The 19,335-nt window shown below is 40.5% G+C and overlaps 1 protein-coding gene across 1 annotated transcript in view; it reads left to right on the top strand.

Annotated features, from left to right (window-relative positions):
• LOC105008888 (deoxynucleoside triphosphate triphosphohydrolase SAMHD1) overlaps nucleotides 1-16,346 on the top strand; it is a 62,836-nt gene extending 46,490 nt beyond the window's left edge. The window contains exons 14-15 of the mRNA XM_034296154.1: nucleotides 15,658-15,771; nucleotides 15,969-16,346. Coding sequence (XP_034152045.1) covers nucleotides 15,658-15,753 — 96 coding nt within the window. The 3' untranslated portion in view covers nucleotides 15,754-15,771; nucleotides 15,969-16,346. The remainder of the gene's footprint in view (nucleotides 1-15,657; nucleotides 15,772-15,968) is intronic.
• The last annotated feature ends 2,989 nt before the right edge of the window (nucleotides 16,347-19,335 follow it).

Raw genomic sequence — 19,335 nt, 5'->3', positions numbered from 1 at the left:
AAATGGCGGGGCGAATTTTTTTTCAACTTAAACGCGTCAATAACCAGCACAAGTGCATTCATTGCATCCTATTATTTTTTTTTTTAAATTACATAGTTATGTTTACATTTATGTACTGGGGGGACAAATCATAGTTTTCCCCAGGATGGGGGTCATGTCCCCCCCGGGATTTCTGCCTATGCACTCACGAAACAGTACATGGTACCTCAAATATGATTGGTAGACTTATTGCATAATCACGTTTTCTTTTTGTTACAATGCCGTTGATTGGCTAAATTAAAAGCCCAGGATCAATACAACGTGACAAAGCTATCATTGGCAATTAGTGCAATATAGTGATTGGAATTTCAAGTCTTTTTAGTGATCCAGCTCACTTGGACCAGTTCATTTAAAAGAGATGGTTCATTTTGTCTCTGAAAACGGCTCTTCGTTCAATATTTCTTTTTTTTAATCACCCTTTATTGCAAATATTATTATGCACATTTTTCTAATCAGCCCAAATTATCAAACGGCCATATTAACATGTGTTGGTCTTAGTAAAGATGTGGAAAATAACACTTATATTTGTTAATTTATTTTTCACTGAAATTATGCACTTTAATCCTAGCAGGTTCCATGCATTAAAAGAAATAAGGGAGAAATCTTGTTAATAACTCTTCATTATGCTGAAGAGTGAAATGGAGACTGAAATGTTTCACTCTCCATTGAAAATTTTTTTATAATGAAAGAACAGTTGAACAGATCACAATAGAACACAATAACAAAATATTGTAACACACATTAACTTAATGTAAATGGTTAAAGGGAAGAATTACTAAGTAATATTATTATTACCAGTTCAACATGGCATTTGTTCTAATTGTCCAAACTATAAACATGGCTCAAGGATCAACAGATGAGGAACTATTGCGTTAGATAGGGTTGTCCTGCTTGGAAGAACATAAGCTGGATTTAAAACATGACAGTATTTTCTAAATCCCTTGTCCTCAACAATGATGTGGTTGGAAATCTCTGGCAACCATTTAGTTATCTATCATCTTGTTCTTTGATGAGGTAATGGCCTTTGGCATGTACTGGCATATGGAGGTCTGGGTGGCAGTTTTATTTTTTTTTGTCTGGTAACTGTATGCACTGGATGTAGTTGCAGAGGTTGTAGCAGTGGTACCTGACTCATCTGTGGTAGAGGCATTTGCTAGCATCAGGTACCACACTAACAGCAACTTTCAGCTGTGGCAACAGGACTGTTAGTTGTTTCGTTTTTGGAGATTGTTGGTGGAGCCAGAACGAATTGAAAGTTTTGCTTTGCAAATACTGCATACGGAATTTTCCTAGTTTCTTTGTAAAAAATGTGAGATCTTTTAGGAGTGTCACTCATGTTGGCATCCTAGCTACTGAGTCTTTAGGCTATATAAAAAATCGACAATTGAACGCATTCACAGATAGTGTATATTACAAAATGGTAATATGAATTAACATTTTACAAAAGTGTTTCACAAGTTTTTGAGTTTATTATTAATATTATTATTAAGTTTATATGTACATTTACGAATATCTTATCGAAGTTCGTCATTGGCCAATTACAATATCAGTCAAGGGTTATGTCTTAATGGGTTCACGGTTCAGGCTATTCCTTTGGAATTATATTTTTGTTCAACATTTTTAATTAACAGTGGGCTACATTTTGTACAACAAGTTTATTTTAATAATTGGGGTTTACGGCAAAAGCCTTTTGTAATGTCTTCTTTTAACAAAAATTGACTCAAACGTATTTAAGAGCCCAATGAACCAATAAGGTATATCTGCAGACCGCAAGTCAGGGGCGTTACTTAATATGGGGGCTCCTGAATAGTTACGCTCACTGAATATTAAGTTACGCCCACTGATGTTTGCCATTGGTCAGTTTAAATGCAGGTTCCTGAATATTAAGTTACACCCACTGATGTTCACCATTGGTTAGTTTGGGGACATCCTGGTTTGACACACAGTTTGACGCTAGATGTCATAAATGGGTATGATGTCATTACATTGAGTGTGCTAATGTAGGAAGAAGAGTTAACTAAGGTTACAGCTTTATCTCAGAGTTGAATTTTCTATAGCCTGTTGCAGAAAGGTGGCAAGTTTCAATTTGCATCATATAGAGTTCAGGTCAACATCTGTTTACAGAAATATAAATTTTTCCAGGGGTGCCTGGAACAAGCAACTTTTTTATTCTCGAGTAATGATGTGGCTGTGGACTTAAAACATTGTTGGGAGAAATATAAGTGTTACATGTCTTGGAAATGATTATCTTAGGTCTAATTTAACCCTTATCCTAAAAGTTGATTCAATAACATAAATTACAAGTAGAACAGGTCCAAATTAAAGAGGACAACAGATATTACTAAAAGTCAATTATTGTAGTCCAAAAGCATGAAGTTAATGGCATAACCTAAAAATACTAAATGAAATGCCAGTTAGACAATTAAATATTTAATCTCCTTTCAAATCTGTATTCAAAACATTAAATTCCAACACTGACAAAACTAAAATGTTTCTTTGTGTACTGTATATTCAGCTTTGCCCAGATCCTGTAGGCTTTGGTTTCATCCTATTATGTTGTGTGGCGAGGTGAACACTTCCAAAACACTCTCCAGTTTACTCTTGCTAAACAACCAATGTTTCTTGTCTCTTTGCCTCATCAAACTATATTGTGTTTTCTGAATCTTGTAAGTTTTGTTGTGTGGAAACCAGCATTAGCTGATGGGTTAAAGACAGCAAATAGGTATCCTAATCAACAAAGATTATTAACAGAGAAGTTCAAAAGTATCACTAAGTCCTCTTTTGTCTATTTCATCCATGAATGTTTCAGTGTATTCAAAATTATTAAACAAAAACATGAATGGGAGAGAGCTTCTTGTTCTTCCTCTAGACTTCAGGCCTCTTTGAGCACCTGCAAAGCACCCTGTATTTCCTCATCATTCAGGGGTGTCAACTTGTACTCGGTCTCAGAAAGGCCTCAGAAAAGCCTACGTTGGCATTTACCCAGGCAACAGCATACCCCACGTCAACAACGCATCTTGGCATCTGAAACGGAAGATCACAAAAATCACATCGAAGTAGAGGTGTACGAAGTACAAGTACTCACCTGGGTTCGGCTGAGTTCACCACTTTAGGGAAGTATCCAATTAAGATCTAGGTAACCAGGTAAAGGGAGTTCAAAACTAACCAGTGATCAATAAAATTAAAATGTAAGTGTTAATGATCAATTAAGGTCATTGGTTAGTTATGAACTGTTTAGGTAAATTAGCTCATGGTTCCCAAAACTGCTGAACACAGCCAAATACTTTTTACACCACTGCATAGAAGATTGCCATGACTAATTATTATTTTGTTTACATTTCTAAATAATGACAACATAGTGTAAATGAAGCTAAAAAATGAATGGATCTTGCCTGCTTACATATAGTGACAGGTGCATCATGCATCTTTAGTTAGTTATAACGTGCCCTAATTGACTAGAGCTGGCTAACAAGCAGCCTACCTCGTCGCGTAGCTAGCTAGCTAGCTAATTTTACACGTAGCTATAAGGGTTGTCGTGTTTTCTGTGTTCTGTTAAAACTAGCAAGCTATTCGAATCTCAGATTCAAAGAATTTAGTAGCATCAGCGATCTTAGCGAACACGTTAAATAGCCCTAAATCTATAGCTAGAGGTTGTCATATGGAAGCACTTACCGAAATCTTCGTCATTGACCCTGTAATTCTTCCTTCATAAACGCGTACACTAAATCAAAAACACCACAACAATGAAAACCGCCAATGGGCGTAACATAATATTAAGGAACCCCCATATTAAGTTATGCCCCCGACTTGCGGTCTGCATATATATCCTCCTCAAATGAACGTCTCTTTTTCATTCGCGAATCGGCTCCCATCGTTCACCAAAAAGAGACATTCTTTGGCGAACGACCCATCATTGGAGAGCAACGGTTTTCGAGAAGGCTCAGGTGAATTTTGCCCACCACGTGACTGTGTGCACTCCCGACAAGGTCTGGGCATGCTCCTGATGAGATAGCGGATGGCGTCCTGGGAGATCTCCTCCCATACCTGGATCAGGGCATCTCTGAGCTCCTGGACAGTCTGTGGCGCTACTTGGCCGTGTCAGATGCACTGATACATGAAGTCCCAGAGGTTCTCAATTGAATTCATGTCTGTAGAATGTGAGGGCCAGTTAATGGCATCAATGCCTTTGTCATCCTGGAACTGCCAACACACTCTGGCCACATGAGGCCGGAAATGTTCCTGCACCAGGAGGAACCCAGGGCAAACTGCACCAGTGTAAGTTCTAACGATGGGTCTGAGAATTTCATTTCGGTACCTAACAGCAGTCAGGGTACCGTTGGCTAGGATGTGGCTCCCCAGACCATCACTGACCCAGCACCAAACCAGTCATGCTGGATGATGTTGCAGGCAGCATAACGTTCACAACAGCGTCTCCAGACTTATTCATGTCTGTCACATGTGCTCAGTGTGAACCTGCTCTAATCTGTGAAGAGAACACGGCACCAACGGCGGACCTGCCAATTCAGGTGTTCTCTGGTGAATGCCAATCGAGCTGCACGGTGCTGGGCAGTGAGCACAGGTTCCACTAGAGGACGTCGGGCCCTCATGCTACCCTCATAGAGTCTGTTTCTGACAATTTGGTTAGAAACATGCACGCCAGTAGCCCGCTGGAGGTCATTTTGTAGGGCTCTGGCAGTGCTCCTCCTGTTCTTCCTCATACAAAGCAGCAGATACCAGTCCTGCTATCGGGTTGATGCCCTTTTACTCCCCTGTTCAGGGTTCCTTGTGTAACGGCCCATCTCCTGGTATCTCCTCCATGCTCTTAGTGGGAGACACAGCAAACTTTCTTGCAACAGCACGTATGTATGCACCATCCTGGAGGAGCTGGACTCCCTGTGCAACCTGAATAGGCTGTAGGTACTTCTTCATGCTACCAGTAGTGACAAGGACACTAGCAAAATGAAAAACTAGAGAAGAATCAGTCAGGAAGGATAAGGAGAGAGCAATTGCCTGGGGCCACCACCTGCAAAACCATTCCCTCTTTTGGGGTTGTCTTGCCTTTGCCATTCCAGTGCACGTGTTGTCATTTTCGTTTGCACCAAAACAGGTGACATTGATTCACAATTGCTTATGTTTCCTAACTGGACAGATTGATATCCCTGATGGTTAATTGACATGGTGTTACACTGTGATGATTACGTGTTCCCTTACTTTTTTTCAGCAAAGTATATATAAACATAGTTACCTGTAGGAGAGAATGTGGTGCCACACAAAATGAAACATCCATGTACATGCATGTCACCTCATCAGACATCAGCTGATCAGCCCTTTTGTGCTTTCATTTTCCCTGTCCTCACAGGCATCCATGCATAGACATTTGGCATTTGTTTGCTTTTAAGGGGCTACACAGAAATTGTGCACTGTTTAGGTTACTCGAGGTCAGGAGTTGGGAAACACCTAGCTAATATTCTAGTAATGTCACATTCTTTCTGAGGAAGTAGTAGTCGAACTCTGGGAGCTAGTTTGCGACCCTTTATTTAAAGGCTAAGCAAGCGTAGCAGGATGCCTAAATCAGGCAGGCACAATCAATGTTGGGCAAAACAAGATTCCCAGGTAATATATAAATATACGACAAACAGAACAGTGCCAACAAACAATAACCCACCACTCTAACCCTCCTAACTCACACACATGCATGTCCTACACTAATCACACAACAATGAACAGGTGTGCCTGGTGATGCAGAGGGGAAGGGGGGGCAGTGGCTTCAGAAGGCCGGTGATGCCGAACGCCGGAGCCCAAGTGCAACAGCAGGGGGAGCCCCAGGGGAGGGAGTCGTGACAAGTATAGCTTAGTCAAATTGGAATCTGTATCTCTCATATAGTCTTTTATCACTCCTCCTTCCTGTTAGTAATCCCTATAAATCCAATAAACTGCAGTAGTTATGTTACCAGTTTAATAGACAACATACTTGAATGCCCAGCAGCTTTATAATACTTTGCATTAGTGTTACCCACACCTTTAACGTCTTTATTTTGTTACCAAGGCTGTTCTGTCACAATAAAAGTGACTTGTCAAGACTCCTAGCAATCAACACCCGCTGGCATTGGATCTAGACCAGGACGAGGAGAAATGGAAGGTATGATTGTTCCGGTCAATATTATGCATGTTTAGGACATTGGATTGACATTATCTTAAGTCTTAAAACTATAGGAGAAAGATCAATTCCTGGCAGTGGCTACATTAGGTTTATCACTGCTGTACATACATACATACATACATACATACATACATCTTCTTCCGCAACATCCGGGGCCGGGTCGCGGGGGCAGCTGTCTAAGCAGAGATGCCCAGACTTCCCTCTCCCCAGACACTTCCTCCAGCTCTTCCCGGGGGGACACGGAGGCGTTCCCAGGCCAGCCGGGAGACATAGTCCCTCCAGTGTGTCCTAGGTCTTCCCCGGGGTCCCCTCCTGGTGGGACAAGACTGGAACACCTTCCCAGGAAAGCGTTCCAGAAAAATACGGAAAATGTGGTGGGAGTTAAAGATCTCTCTGACAGGAGACCCTTACAGTACTCTTGGGCCTGCCGAGTCTGTCCAGCTTCCTCCCCCGCCATCGGATCCAACTCACCACCAGGTGGTGATCATTTGACAGCTCCGCCCCTCTCTTCACCCGAGTGTCCAAGACATACGGCCGCAGGTCAGATGAAACGACAACAAAGTCGATCATCGACCTACGGCCTAGGGTGTCCTGGTGCCACGTGCACTGATGGACACCCTTATGCTTGAACATGGTCTGTGACTAGCACAGAAGTCCAATAACTGAACACCGCTCAGGTTCAAATCAGGGGGGCCGTTCCTCCCAATCACGCCCCTCCAGGTGTCACTGTCGTTGCCCACGTGGGCGTTGAAGTCCCCCAGTAGAACAATAGAGTCCCCAGTCGGAGCACTTTCCAGCATTTCTGAAATTCAGTACACATTTTCCGTATTTTTTAGGTTTCTGCTTTTACAAGTATTTTGTTAATTCTGTCAAAATCAAATTTTTAATAGAACATGCAATTTTTGGGGTGTGGCACATATGATGCTGCAAAACAAATACTGACTGGATTGATACAAATAGTCATGATATTATTCAGGTAAGTACAGGGTATTTTGCAGTAAATTTTTATCAAGTAGGTTTTTCCCATACATTATTTTATATTATTCCTATTTTAATGTCAGGATTTTGAGATTCTCTTTAATGTAAAATGTATAAAGCACTAATGAATTGATTGACATTTGGACTTCTGGACCCTAGCTAGTCTGTCAGGCAGTCAAGCGCACCTACATCCAAAATATTAAGCAAGAAGCAGGCATGGAGTCGGGTTCTGAATTGTTCTTCTTATATAAAGTATAAATCAACATCCACCGGCTTGAATACAAATGTCTCCTCAGAGTGCATTAGGGTAAGTGTTACAATGTCCAAAATGTCGAGTGGTAACAAATCAGCCTCATAACATCAAAGCTCAGCCATCATTTTTACAGACAGCATAAGGATCTTGTCTGTTTAAACATTCTTCTTTTGACCCAAAACTTTTTGCTCTCAAATGTGGCCAAAGATCTCCATTTTCATTTAATTTGACCATACCTGAAAATAGGTACAAATTGGCTATAGGCATTGAGGATGTGTGTCTATATGTAGATTTGGAGACTTGTTGACACCAAAATGCAACAAAGTTCTGTAAAAACAAATAATATATCTAATACTTATGGATGCCAATAATTGTGTAGGAATTTTAGAGCCCATTTCTTCCCATTTACTCTTGCTCTAAAATAATATTTTGGATGACTGATGCCTAATTATGATAAATATAATTATTTTTACACAATACTTTTTTCATGTCATGAAGTAGTTGGCCTGTGACTTATGTTGTTATTCATTGTATGTATCACAAGCACATGAATCACCCTTCCATCCAACAACACAACCTACACTCCTTTTTTTGATCTACTAATTCCCAGCATCAAGGATATTCCGGTTAAATTAGAGTTTCTTCTTTCTCAAGTAGATGTATGGGACAAATACACACACAGAAAAAATGACCTGTTCTTTTTTGTTTTCTCCCCACACCGAATCCCGGATATTTCAAGGGAATAATTGCTGTAAGGTACGTGCATATGACTCAGACGTGTGGAGCCTGAGGTGTGATGGTTTAAATGACATAAATAATTATGAATCCTGTACAAACATTTGCAGAAGGATGTCATGTTTCACTTCGTGCCATGTTCCCAGAAATTGCTGAGGATGGAATTATAGAGCACACATCTTAGTGGCACTCCTCCATCTTATTGGCACTTCTTCCCATTATTATTGTTTTTAGAAATAACAAGGTGTTATAGCAGCTTCCTGCAGTTGTTTGACAGTCACACTGACAGTCACTACGACAGTCACAACTCATTGACAGTTGTTATTTCCTGCGGCTGCCTAAATTGCAGGCGACCCAGCTGGAGGCTAAATGCATAGGCAAATGTATTTCAATAAACTCTACACAATTAATCATATATTGGATATCATGATATTGTGTAACAAAAATTTACTTTCCACTTCAAAATCTTAAATACTTAACATGTAAGTGTAATGACCTCCACAATCCACATAACCATAGAGTTGTAACCATTTCTATTGGAGAGAGGTGGAAAACTCAGTTGTAGTATCAGTAATCACATTATTCTCCGATAGGTGTTTAATGACTCCATCCATGGCCACATAGAGATGCATCCTCTGCTGGTCCGTATCATCGACACCCCTCAGTTCCAGAGGCTCCGCCACATTAAGCAGCTGGGAGGAACATACTTTGTCTTCCCTGGAGCCTCCCACAACCGCTTTGAACACTCCATAGGGTACGTAGCAGGGTGTGTGTATCCCTCATACGGAACCAGTGTGGGTGTCTGAGTACAATGTAGCGAAAAGGTGCATGTGTGTGTTGTTTTAAATCCATGATGTGGACTTTGCAAAAGGACACTTGTGGGAAATTGGGATGTATCTCGTGTGGTTAGAAGAGCCTGCACCAATTTTCAAAAGGCACAGTTGTTTTAAGTTTTCACCGTTTTTGTTGATCAGGTTTCTTAGGTTGTGAAATAATTTGAATTGTTTGGTATTGTGTTGGTGTGATTCAGGGTTGGACACCTGGCAGGTCGGCTGGTCCAGGAGTTGAATGAAAGACAACCGGAGCTCCTCATCACCCGTAGAGAAATACTGTGTGTTCAGATCGCTGGGCTCTGTCACGACCTGGGTGAGACGCACACGCAAACACACCCACATTTCTGAATGCAACAAAAATGTGGATTTCTTTCCCCTGGAATAAGCTCATTTATATAAGGGTAAGACATTTCTGTCCAGAATCTTTTTGGTTTGAGTGTACCCAATGCTTAAGTGAGGTCTTAAATGAGTCAAAACACGCATTCAAGATAATTCCTGATTTAGTGTTCTGGCCCTGTATGTTCTACCACAAGCAGCATCTTTACACCAAGTAAAATTGGTTATGCTGATTTTACAATCCTTAATGCAAAATTAGATTCTGACTCCTTGAAATTGAGTTCAGTAGTTGCATTAAAATACCACTGCATTTACAATTTAAAATGAATCGCTTTGACTTTTACTTAGAAATTTAATTGATTCAGTTTGAGTTATTTAATATAAATTGTAATTTGGCTTACTTCCAGAATTGAATGCTTTTAATTCCAGCTGACCCACACAATACAGTATACATACAAACCTCTATCACTTTTTGAATCTTCCTTTCTCAATCTCCAGGTCATGGTCCTTTCTCTCATTTGTTTGACGGGATGTTCATCCCAAGAATTATTCCAGGATCAAAGTGGAGGGTAAGACTGTTCTCTCCTTTTTCCTCTACGGTGAGGGAAAATGTTTTTGATCCCCTGCTGATTTTGTACATTTGCCCACTGATAAAGAAATTATCAGTCTATAATTTTAATTGTAGGTTCATTTGAACAGTGAAAAAATTCCAAAAAAACACATTTATTGATTTGCATTTTAATGAATAAAATATGTATTCGACCCCTCTGCAAAACATGATTTAGTACTTGGTGGCAAAACCCTTGTTTGCAATCACAGATATTTCTTGTAGTTGGCCACAAGGTTTGGAGACATCTCCGGAGGGATTTTGTCCCACTCCTTTTTGCAGATCTTCTCCAAGTCATTAAGGTTTCGAGGCTGACGTTTGGCAATTCGAACCTTCAGCTCCCTCCAAAGATTTTCTATGGGATTAAGGTCTGGAGACAGGCTAGGCTACTCCAGGACCTTGATGTGCTTCTTCTTGAGCCACTCCTTTGTTGCCTTGGCCGTGTGTTTTGGGTCATTGTCATGCTGGAATACCCATCCATAACCCATTTCCAATGCCCTGGCTGAGGGAAGGAGGTTCTCACCCAAGATTTGACGGTAAATGGCCACGTCAAACCTCCCTCTGATGCAGGTGACGTTTTCTTGTCCCTTTAACAGAAAAAACACCTCCAAAACATAATGTTTCCACCTCCATGTTTGAGGGTGGGGATGGTGTTCTCGGGGTGATAGGCAGCATTCCTCCTCCTCAAAACATGGCGAGTTGAGTTGATGCCAAAGAGTTTAAATTTAGTGTCATCTGACCACAACACTTTCACCTAGTTCTCCTCTGAATCATTCAGATGTTCATTGGCAAAATTCAGAAGGGCCTGTACATGTGCTTCTTGAGCAGGGGGACCTTGCGGGCGCTGCAGGATTTCAGTCCTTCACGGCGTAGTGTGTTACCAATTGTTTTCTTGGTGACTATGGTCCCAGCTGCCTTGATATCATTGACAAGATGCTCCTGTGTAGTTCTGGGCTGATTCCTCACTGATCTCATGATCATTGCAACTCCATGAGGTGAGATCATGCATGATGCCCCAGACCAAGGGAGATTGACAGTTCTTTTCTGTTTCTTCCATTTGTGAATAATCGCACCAACTGTTGTCACCTTCTAGACCAAGCTGCTTGGCGATAGTCTTGTAGCCCATTCCAGCCTTGTGTAGGTCTACAATCTTGTCCCTGACATCTTTGGACAGCTCTTTGGTCATGGTGGAGAGTTTGTAATCTGATTCATTAATTGCTTCTGTTTACAGGTGTCTTTTATACAGGTAACAAGCTGAGATTAGGATCACTCCCTTTAAGAGTGTGCTCCTAATCTCAGCTCGTTACCTGTATAAAATCTTTCTGATTGAGAGGGGATCAAATACTTATTTCACTCATTAAAATGCAAATCAATTCATAACATTTTTGAACAGTCTCTCACTGTTCAAATAAACCTACCATTAAAATTACAGACTGATCATTTCTTTGTCAGTGGGCAAAGGTATAAAATCAACAAGGGATCAAATAATTGTTACCCTCATTGTATGTACTTAGATATTTCTTTCAGTGTTTTGCATAATAATGTGCCTGGCCAGGTGTGTATGTGCGTAGGTCCATCGTTTGTGTGTCTGTGTGTGTGTGTTGCAGCATGAGAAAGCGTCCTTGAAAATGTTTGACCACCTGGTGCATGTGAACAATTTGGAGCCAGTGATGGTAGAACATGGCCTGGTCCTTCCTGATGACATGGTCTTCATCAAGGAGCAGATTTATGGACCCCTGGACCCTGATCCGCTCAACCAGGAGGAGAGTCAGTCAATTAGCCAGCCAGCCATTAAGTTGGTTAAGGTATACTGGTCTGAATGTCTGTTAGCTTTGAATCTACCATGCAGAATGATTTTGCAACCACCTGCCAATACCGATAATTTGGCTGAGCCCCTTATGAATATTCTACCTGGCTAAACGTAGAATATTTCAGCCCAATCAGTACAGACAAAAGTATGGCCCGTATGAATTAAGCAAGTCTAATTTTGTTGGTGAAGTTCAGATTCTTGCAGCTAGCTAAAGATGCCAATCACAGACCACAGGGTAAAAACTAGTAGTGACATAGCTGGGCATACAGAATGTACAAACAACACTAAATATTCAATTAAAAGAGCACAATCATTACTCAGGGTTCAACTGACATTTTCAAAATGATTTAGAAAATATGATCAAATGTGTGTTGCCTAAGGTTTGAATAAATACTTAAGGATTCATCTGTTTCTTCTCCACAGTGGCCATATATGGGAAGGTCAGAGGAGAAGTCCTTCCTCTATGAAATTGTTTCCAACAAAAGGAACGGCATTGATGTGGACAAGTGGGACTACTTTGCCAGGTTTGTCCTTGAGTAAAGAGTTGATCGCATTATAATCAGAGACCTGAACAACACACAGCCTGGCGTTAGTTTAACAGTACAGTGCCAAAATTGTTTCATTAAATTATGCTAATTTCCTGCATTCCTAAAAAAAATTATACGAGTTAGAATAAAAATAGAATAGGCATGTCTCTTCTAGACAATTTTAACACTATTGATACTTCAATATTTTGTTGCTGATTTTATTTAAGTTTACCAAACTATCCATGAAAGTAGCCTACTTGGTAAAAGTGAATAAAAAAAAATACTTTCATAATGATTTGTGTTAAATGAAGATATTATCAAATAAAGGTATTTTTGTAATACACTTTATTTGTAATATACTTTCAAATAAAGTGCAACTTTATGACAGTGCTGTAAAAGTATGTCAAATTTTTTGCACATTTTTGTCACTCAATCTGATCAGATATTTAACAAAAAAATTATAATTTCAAAAAATGGTAAGCTAAGTGAACAAACACAATGTTGATGCTTCATTTATTTATTATAGATAACTGCGTAACAGCTTGGTTTTGAATGGGGTTTGGTTGTATCAAACAACCACTGGAAGACAGTAGAACGTGTTCCCTCTGGACAAGGGCCCAGGCTTTCATTTAACAAACCAGGCTTCTCAATAAACACAGAAACAATGTGAACAAAAGAAATCAAAGCCTACCTTCCTACTTAAGAGCTTACCCCAACATACTGCTGCCAGGAAGTGATGGGCTGCTCGACACTCACACTCAATACTGTTCCGATCTGTTCGACACAATGTTCCGACACTTGTCATGAAACATGTCTGGTCACGTGACGCTGGGTGCTGAAACACTGTCATGTGTTATTGAACGAAACCTGTGCTGTTATGTCACAAACATTTTACTGACAAAAGTGGGGTGCCTTACCCACTGCTCCACACAGGGTTCACTGATATCAGTGGATGAGTAATGGCCTTACCAAGGTTGCTACAGTATGTAATAAATGCATTTTAATGTTGCAGGTAGGTTAACGTTAGGTTAAGGTTAGGGTTAAGCACTGGGGTTAAGGTTAGGGTTAAGGTAAGAAAACTAAAAATGTTAGATTAAAGTTTGGTTAGGGTAAGGTATGACAGGACTGGGGTTCAGGTTAGGGTTTGGGTTAAGGTTAGGTAAAACAGCACTGGGGTTAATGTTTGGGTTAAAAAGAAAATCTCTTGTAACATATTTATGTTGTGATATCACTACTCGCCTCCTGTAACAGAAAGTTATTGTTTGGAGTAATGGATAGAGAACCTGTCAGCAGAGTGGAAAGACCTTTGTTCAAGCAGAAGTTGTCATTGGGTTGTCTGGGTGCTAATCCTTTATTGTGGGGGCAAGTCTGAAACTGACCCCAGGAGCTTCATGGTACCACCCCCAGGTTTAGACTCAAACAATAAAAGTGCCTGTAATTTAATGTTAAGTTCAGTATAAGTGTGCTTGGTCTTGTCATTAGGATTATGTTTGGTTAAGCAAAATGTATACATCAGAAATGTAATGGACATAATCAACAGATTCTTCCTCTCACCATAGGGACAGCTACCACCTGGGCATCCAGAACAACTTTGACTACCATCGCTCCCTCAAGTTCACCCGTGTGTGTGAGGTGGAGGGGAGGAATCAGATCTGCTACCGAGAAAAAGTAAAAAAAAATTAAAAAAACAACTATATTTTACAAAATCTCATTCAACTTTATGATTGGTCATATACGTAAGATAGTTGAACGTAAGCTAGTCAAATTCCTCATATGTGTACACATATCTGCCAAATAAAGCTGATTCTGAACAGTGATATCCCGGTATGTTTTCTGTTCACAGGAAGTGACAAATCTATACGACATGTTCCAGACCCGCAACTGTCTCCATAGAAGAGCCTACAAGCACCCAGTGACCATGGCCATAGAACTAATGTACAGTTAAATTTATAGCTTATTGTCTCCATTTTATATTGTGGTGAGTTGCTCGAAAGAATAGACAGACAGAGACTAGTGTTTTATGCAATTCCTGTGTTCCACACACCACACAACCCCAGGAAAAGTCACACTATATTTCACAATTCAACAAGGAACATGAACCCCGGCCGTGTAAGGCTCTGTCACGATAACCACATTTTTCAAACTCACGCAGTTCCAATCCCCTGAACTCAACCAACCCATAACTTCAATAACCACATGTATCTACTAGAATCATTAAACTCACCACAATACTGCTTTAGAGCTGGTTTCTGATCGTCCCATAATCCTTTCACCCCTTCAGTGTAGAACAATGTGTCATCAGCACTCGCCTCTTCGGATCACTACAATATGTTATCACATACAGTTTCTCTGATTATTTTTTTCTGCTGTATGTTATAAGTTAAATATTTTTTTATTAGGATTACAGATGCCTTAGTCAAGGCAGACAATTACATCCATTTTGAAGGTTCAGGGGGCAGGACATTCAAGATGTCCGAAGCAATAGAGGACATGGAAGCCTACACTAAACTCACTGGTCAGTTCAACCCAATAGAAAAGCATGTATTATTGTTCTGGTCTACTTGCTGTTGTTCTATGATTCAGGCCTCTTGTTGTAAGGGTTTTATGCCAGGTGTCATGGCTGTCAAAACAATGTGTTTGCCTGTTCTGTCTGGCCCATTGTGGCACAATTTTCCCTTATAAACTCTTTCCACATCCCTTGTATCTCATTTACCACTCTTTTGTTTATTTCCGATTTTCCCTTTCCTGTAGACCACGTTTTTGAGCAGATCCTGCACTCAACAAGCGATGATCTGAAAGATGCAAGAGAGATCCTGCAGAACATCACCAAACGACGCCTCTACAAGTTGTTGGAAAAGACTCAGGCTGAAAGTTTCTCAGAGGTGTGTGTATCAGTGGTATGGAGGGAGAACATCCTTCCAAGTCTTACTAGTTGACCTTTTAATGAGATCCATTTTATGTGGCTCTCCTCCATCTTCCTCCTCTCTCCCCTAGGAAAAAGATTGTGTCAGAGAGGACCTTATTTTGAATGTGAGTTTCCAGTCTTCTCACTTCAATAAAGGAACTAATTGATGGCATATAGAGTTTCTACTTCACACTACTGTACTAGTCTTCCCCACTGCCTAGATAACAGTTTCACTTGCTTCACTGAAATTATCCATATGTCTTTTTCTTTCTTTGTTTCCATCAGAAATTCAAGATGGACTGGGGTATGAATGATGACAACCCCATTGACCATGTCCGATTCTACAGTAAAAAAAAACCAGACCATGCCATCCCGATCCAACAGCATCAGGTCATCATTGTCATGCATTTACACATCTTTTCATGAATGAATGTATCTAGGATTGGAAACATCACTTCATTGTTGTTCCTGTAGGTGTCCAGTCTGCTGCCAGCCCGGTTTTCAGAGCAGTGGATCAGAGTCTACTGTAAGAAGACTGATGCAGAGATTGTGGATGGAGGAGATGTTTAACAATCCCCTATACTACAGGTCAGGTAGCCTGAGACTTTGTTCTCTTTTAGTTGCCTTACACATCCAGCTGTTTAACTGTGATGTTATACTGAGTGCTGACATGAGAGGGCAAGACTAAACCAGCCAGCTGTGATCCTCTGCACCTGCCATGCAGAACCTTCCCTGACTTTAACATTGACTGTGGCGTCCTTGTGTGTTTATGTATGTTTGTTTAGGGTGAAGATGAGAACGCTCCAGGAGAATGGCAGTTGTGTTATTTACCATTCGAGCGACTAGATAGTGATGATGAATGTTAAAAATGCCCTAAACATTAACTTAATCCTAGAGAACTAAGTAATATGGTTCCATCTGGTACATACAGTTTGGTTTTCAACACTGCGAATAATGCAGTTCTTCATAACAAGCACGAAATTATCCTTTATTTGTTAAGTAGATTTAAGCATTAAAGGTGTTGGTGGTAGGGGTAGACAGTATTTTAATCTGAATATAGATATTGCATGTGCAGAGTGTACTGTAATTGTTCTTTGATCATGGTGTGAAATAAAAATTATCCAATAAACAAAACAATACTAAATAAAAAAAGTGAATCTGAAGAGTGTATTGTGCTAAATAACCAGTTGCTAGTTTTCAGTCGTTGTCTTTTTGGTTTCATGGTTATTTTTCTCCCTCTTAGAGAGATTCATTGTTAATCTTCACATCTAATGTATTATGAGACAGGGTAACAACTTCTACTTTGGCTTTTTCATACCTAAAACATTATCAGGCTCTGTCCAGTTTGATATCTCACATTTGAGCTCAGTCCCAGACTGTCCCACGTCTGCATGGTCCATCATTGCTATTATAAGGAAACAATAACAATGTAGTGAAATAGTGTGAGTGATGGACTGATCTGAGGAGATCAGAGGGTTGGAGTTGAGAATGACACTTTTGAGTATTGATGGTTGATAATTCAATGTAAACTGATAATTTCATGTAAATATATTCTACTCAGGCCAACATGTGATGTGATCTTTAAGGCAGCAATCGCTAGTATATATGTCACATGTCTAAAATAGGACTTTTGAGTGGGATTTTGTAAACGTGTTTTGTTCTAATACAGTACAAGTGCAATACTTTATTTGTCCAGCAGAGGTCAATGTGGTACCACTATAAATAGCACCAGTGATGGAGCTGGGATGGAGTTGACTAAAGTACAACCAAGCGAATTGGATACTTCCATCAGTGAGATTAAGCCACTGGTGAAGCATGTGATAAATACAGCATGATTTTAGAATGTGTCCAGAGCAGAATTACATAAAACCGACGTATCATCACTTTTTCAGCTCTGCTCCATATGATTCCCTAACTTTCCATTTGTGTGTAACATGTTTTGACCCGAAACATTGATGTTGTCACTATGATCATACTATCTAGACATTATTAAGCAAAACATTGTCTACAACATTAAAAAAGTATTGGTTTATTTTGTCCATCATTACAAATAGAGATACATTTCTATATTTGGGGTAAAAAACGAGTGATCATCATGAGGTAAATGTGGTATAAATGGACTATAAAATACAATTTGTAAATGTTATAATTTATATGAGTAATGAGTTGGGTATGGATGTCAAACACATTTGTTGGGGGCTCAAATATCAATAGTGAGTATGGGTTTGTGATTAAATATCCTGGGTCAATTTGACCTGCTAACATCATGAGTGTAGCCAAAATGTTAACATAACACAAGGGTTAAATGCAGTTCAATTACAAACCACCTGGGGATGATTGGCCATAACGATATGAGAGCCAGATTAGAAATGTAGCCAGGACTCTGGGGTGAACAACCCTACTGTTCCAATACCTGCTATGGGAACTTCAGGGATGACAGAGTCAGTCGGCCTGTTTAATGTCACCTGAAAGTAGGGAAAATTACACAGGGCAATATACCCTTCACGTTCTGGGGCTTTAGGATATTATGTTAAGAACAGAAGGAAGGGTGCCCCCTAATGGTCCTAGAACAGAGACCCACCTGGACTGACCCGGTTTAGGTTCAGAGATACACCACCTCAAAAATGATGTGACTTCTAAATACAATTGGTTGAACCACAGTTCATTTAGGTATGTCATAGTAAAGGGAGTGAATGCCTGCCCGGTATTCAAGTGAGAGTAAATCAATGATTTATTGCAGCATTCGATAGACGATTGTTCATGTTGTTACAGACTCCATCTTACAAACTTGGTCTTACAGACTTGATCTCAATGAAACTCCCAGTCATTCACTATAAGCTTTATAAAAATGTTTAATCTGTAGCTATATGAAATAAAAATTGGGAAGGTCATACATTTTCATCAGCAAGTCAATGGCTCCTTATCTGTTTCAATGCCCTACCATAACAATTCTCTGGTCTTCATCTCTCAAAGATATTATCAAAGACAGAAGGGGCGAAGGAGAAGTTCTCACTATCAAAAGCAGGAATGATAAATGTCGAAGGTCATAATGTATCTTTAATTTGTATAATTTGATTTACCTTCATTTAAACAGGTGGGTTATCAAGACACATTATATAAAAAAGATAGATGATAAAACATTGGGATGTCTGTAACTTTTGTTCCCTGAAGGATTAAATCATTTGTCACTATGGGGAACATGCATGAATCAAACATATCCTCAAAAACAAAAATAAATCAGACCTGGAAAAGTCCAACAGGGGTGTAGCAGCTGGAGCCTCCACGTAGGTACTGTTCATACTCACCACCTGTCAGGATTGGTTGCCAGGCCATGACTGAAGGAGGAACACAGGGTTGTAGGCAGGACAAGAGGAAGAGGGGGTATGTGATGAGTGTCTCAAAGAAGTGATGAGGAGTGAGGGCACCACCAGCAACATTATGGGTGTCACCCACTCGTAGTGATACAGAGCAAACGAAGCAAGGGACGAGGCAAAACAGGGACACGCTCAGTTAATTTCTATCTACGTTTCATCAGAATCTACAGCGCAATAGCAGACTCACTCAAGTCGCTCCTCATGTGTGGAGCCCTGAGGTTGTCCTGCAACCCCCAAGCCATGGACACCTCCCGGAAGTTAAAGGAAAGGGTCACCACGGCCCCCCTGCCCCGACACCCAGGCCTACTAATGCCATCCATCGTGGAGGTGGAGGCCTCTGAGGTTGGAGTGGGTACCATACTCCCCAACGCCAAGGTAACCCTCCTAAACGGTTCCCCCAAGCCAATTTCTCTAGGAAGAGGTCCTCAGCAGAGTGCAACTACAACATGGGTGACAGGAAACCGATGGTGGTAAAACTTGCCTTGGAGAAACAGTGAAGAGACTGGGAGGAGGGCGCAAAGCAGCTAATCCTTTACTACTCTGACCATCGGACTGTAGCATACATCTGTCTTAACCTGTGCCAAGCCAGATGGACCCTGTTTTTTATACTATGTCCTATTGTCCAGCCTCCAAAAACAGCAAGGCAGATGCCCTGTCCTGAATTTATGGCCAGGATCTAGCGGAGACAGTGTGCAGACACCAGAGCACATGAGCGGAGTGGAGCGGTGAGAATCTCAGCTCATCGCTCACGAAACTGTTCACCCCTCCGCTCCCCTGC

This window comes from Esox lucius, chromosome 12 (genome assembly GCF_011004845.1).
Source record: "Esox lucius isolate fEsoLuc1 chromosome 12, fEsoLuc1.pri, whole genome shotgun sequence".
NCBI classification, from domain to species: domain Eukaryota; kingdom Metazoa; phylum Chordata; class Actinopteri; order Esociformes; family Esocidae; genus Esox; species Esox lucius.
The sequence above is the reverse complement of the archived record's forward strand: the minus strand, read 5'-3'. Positions and strand labels throughout refer to the sequence as shown.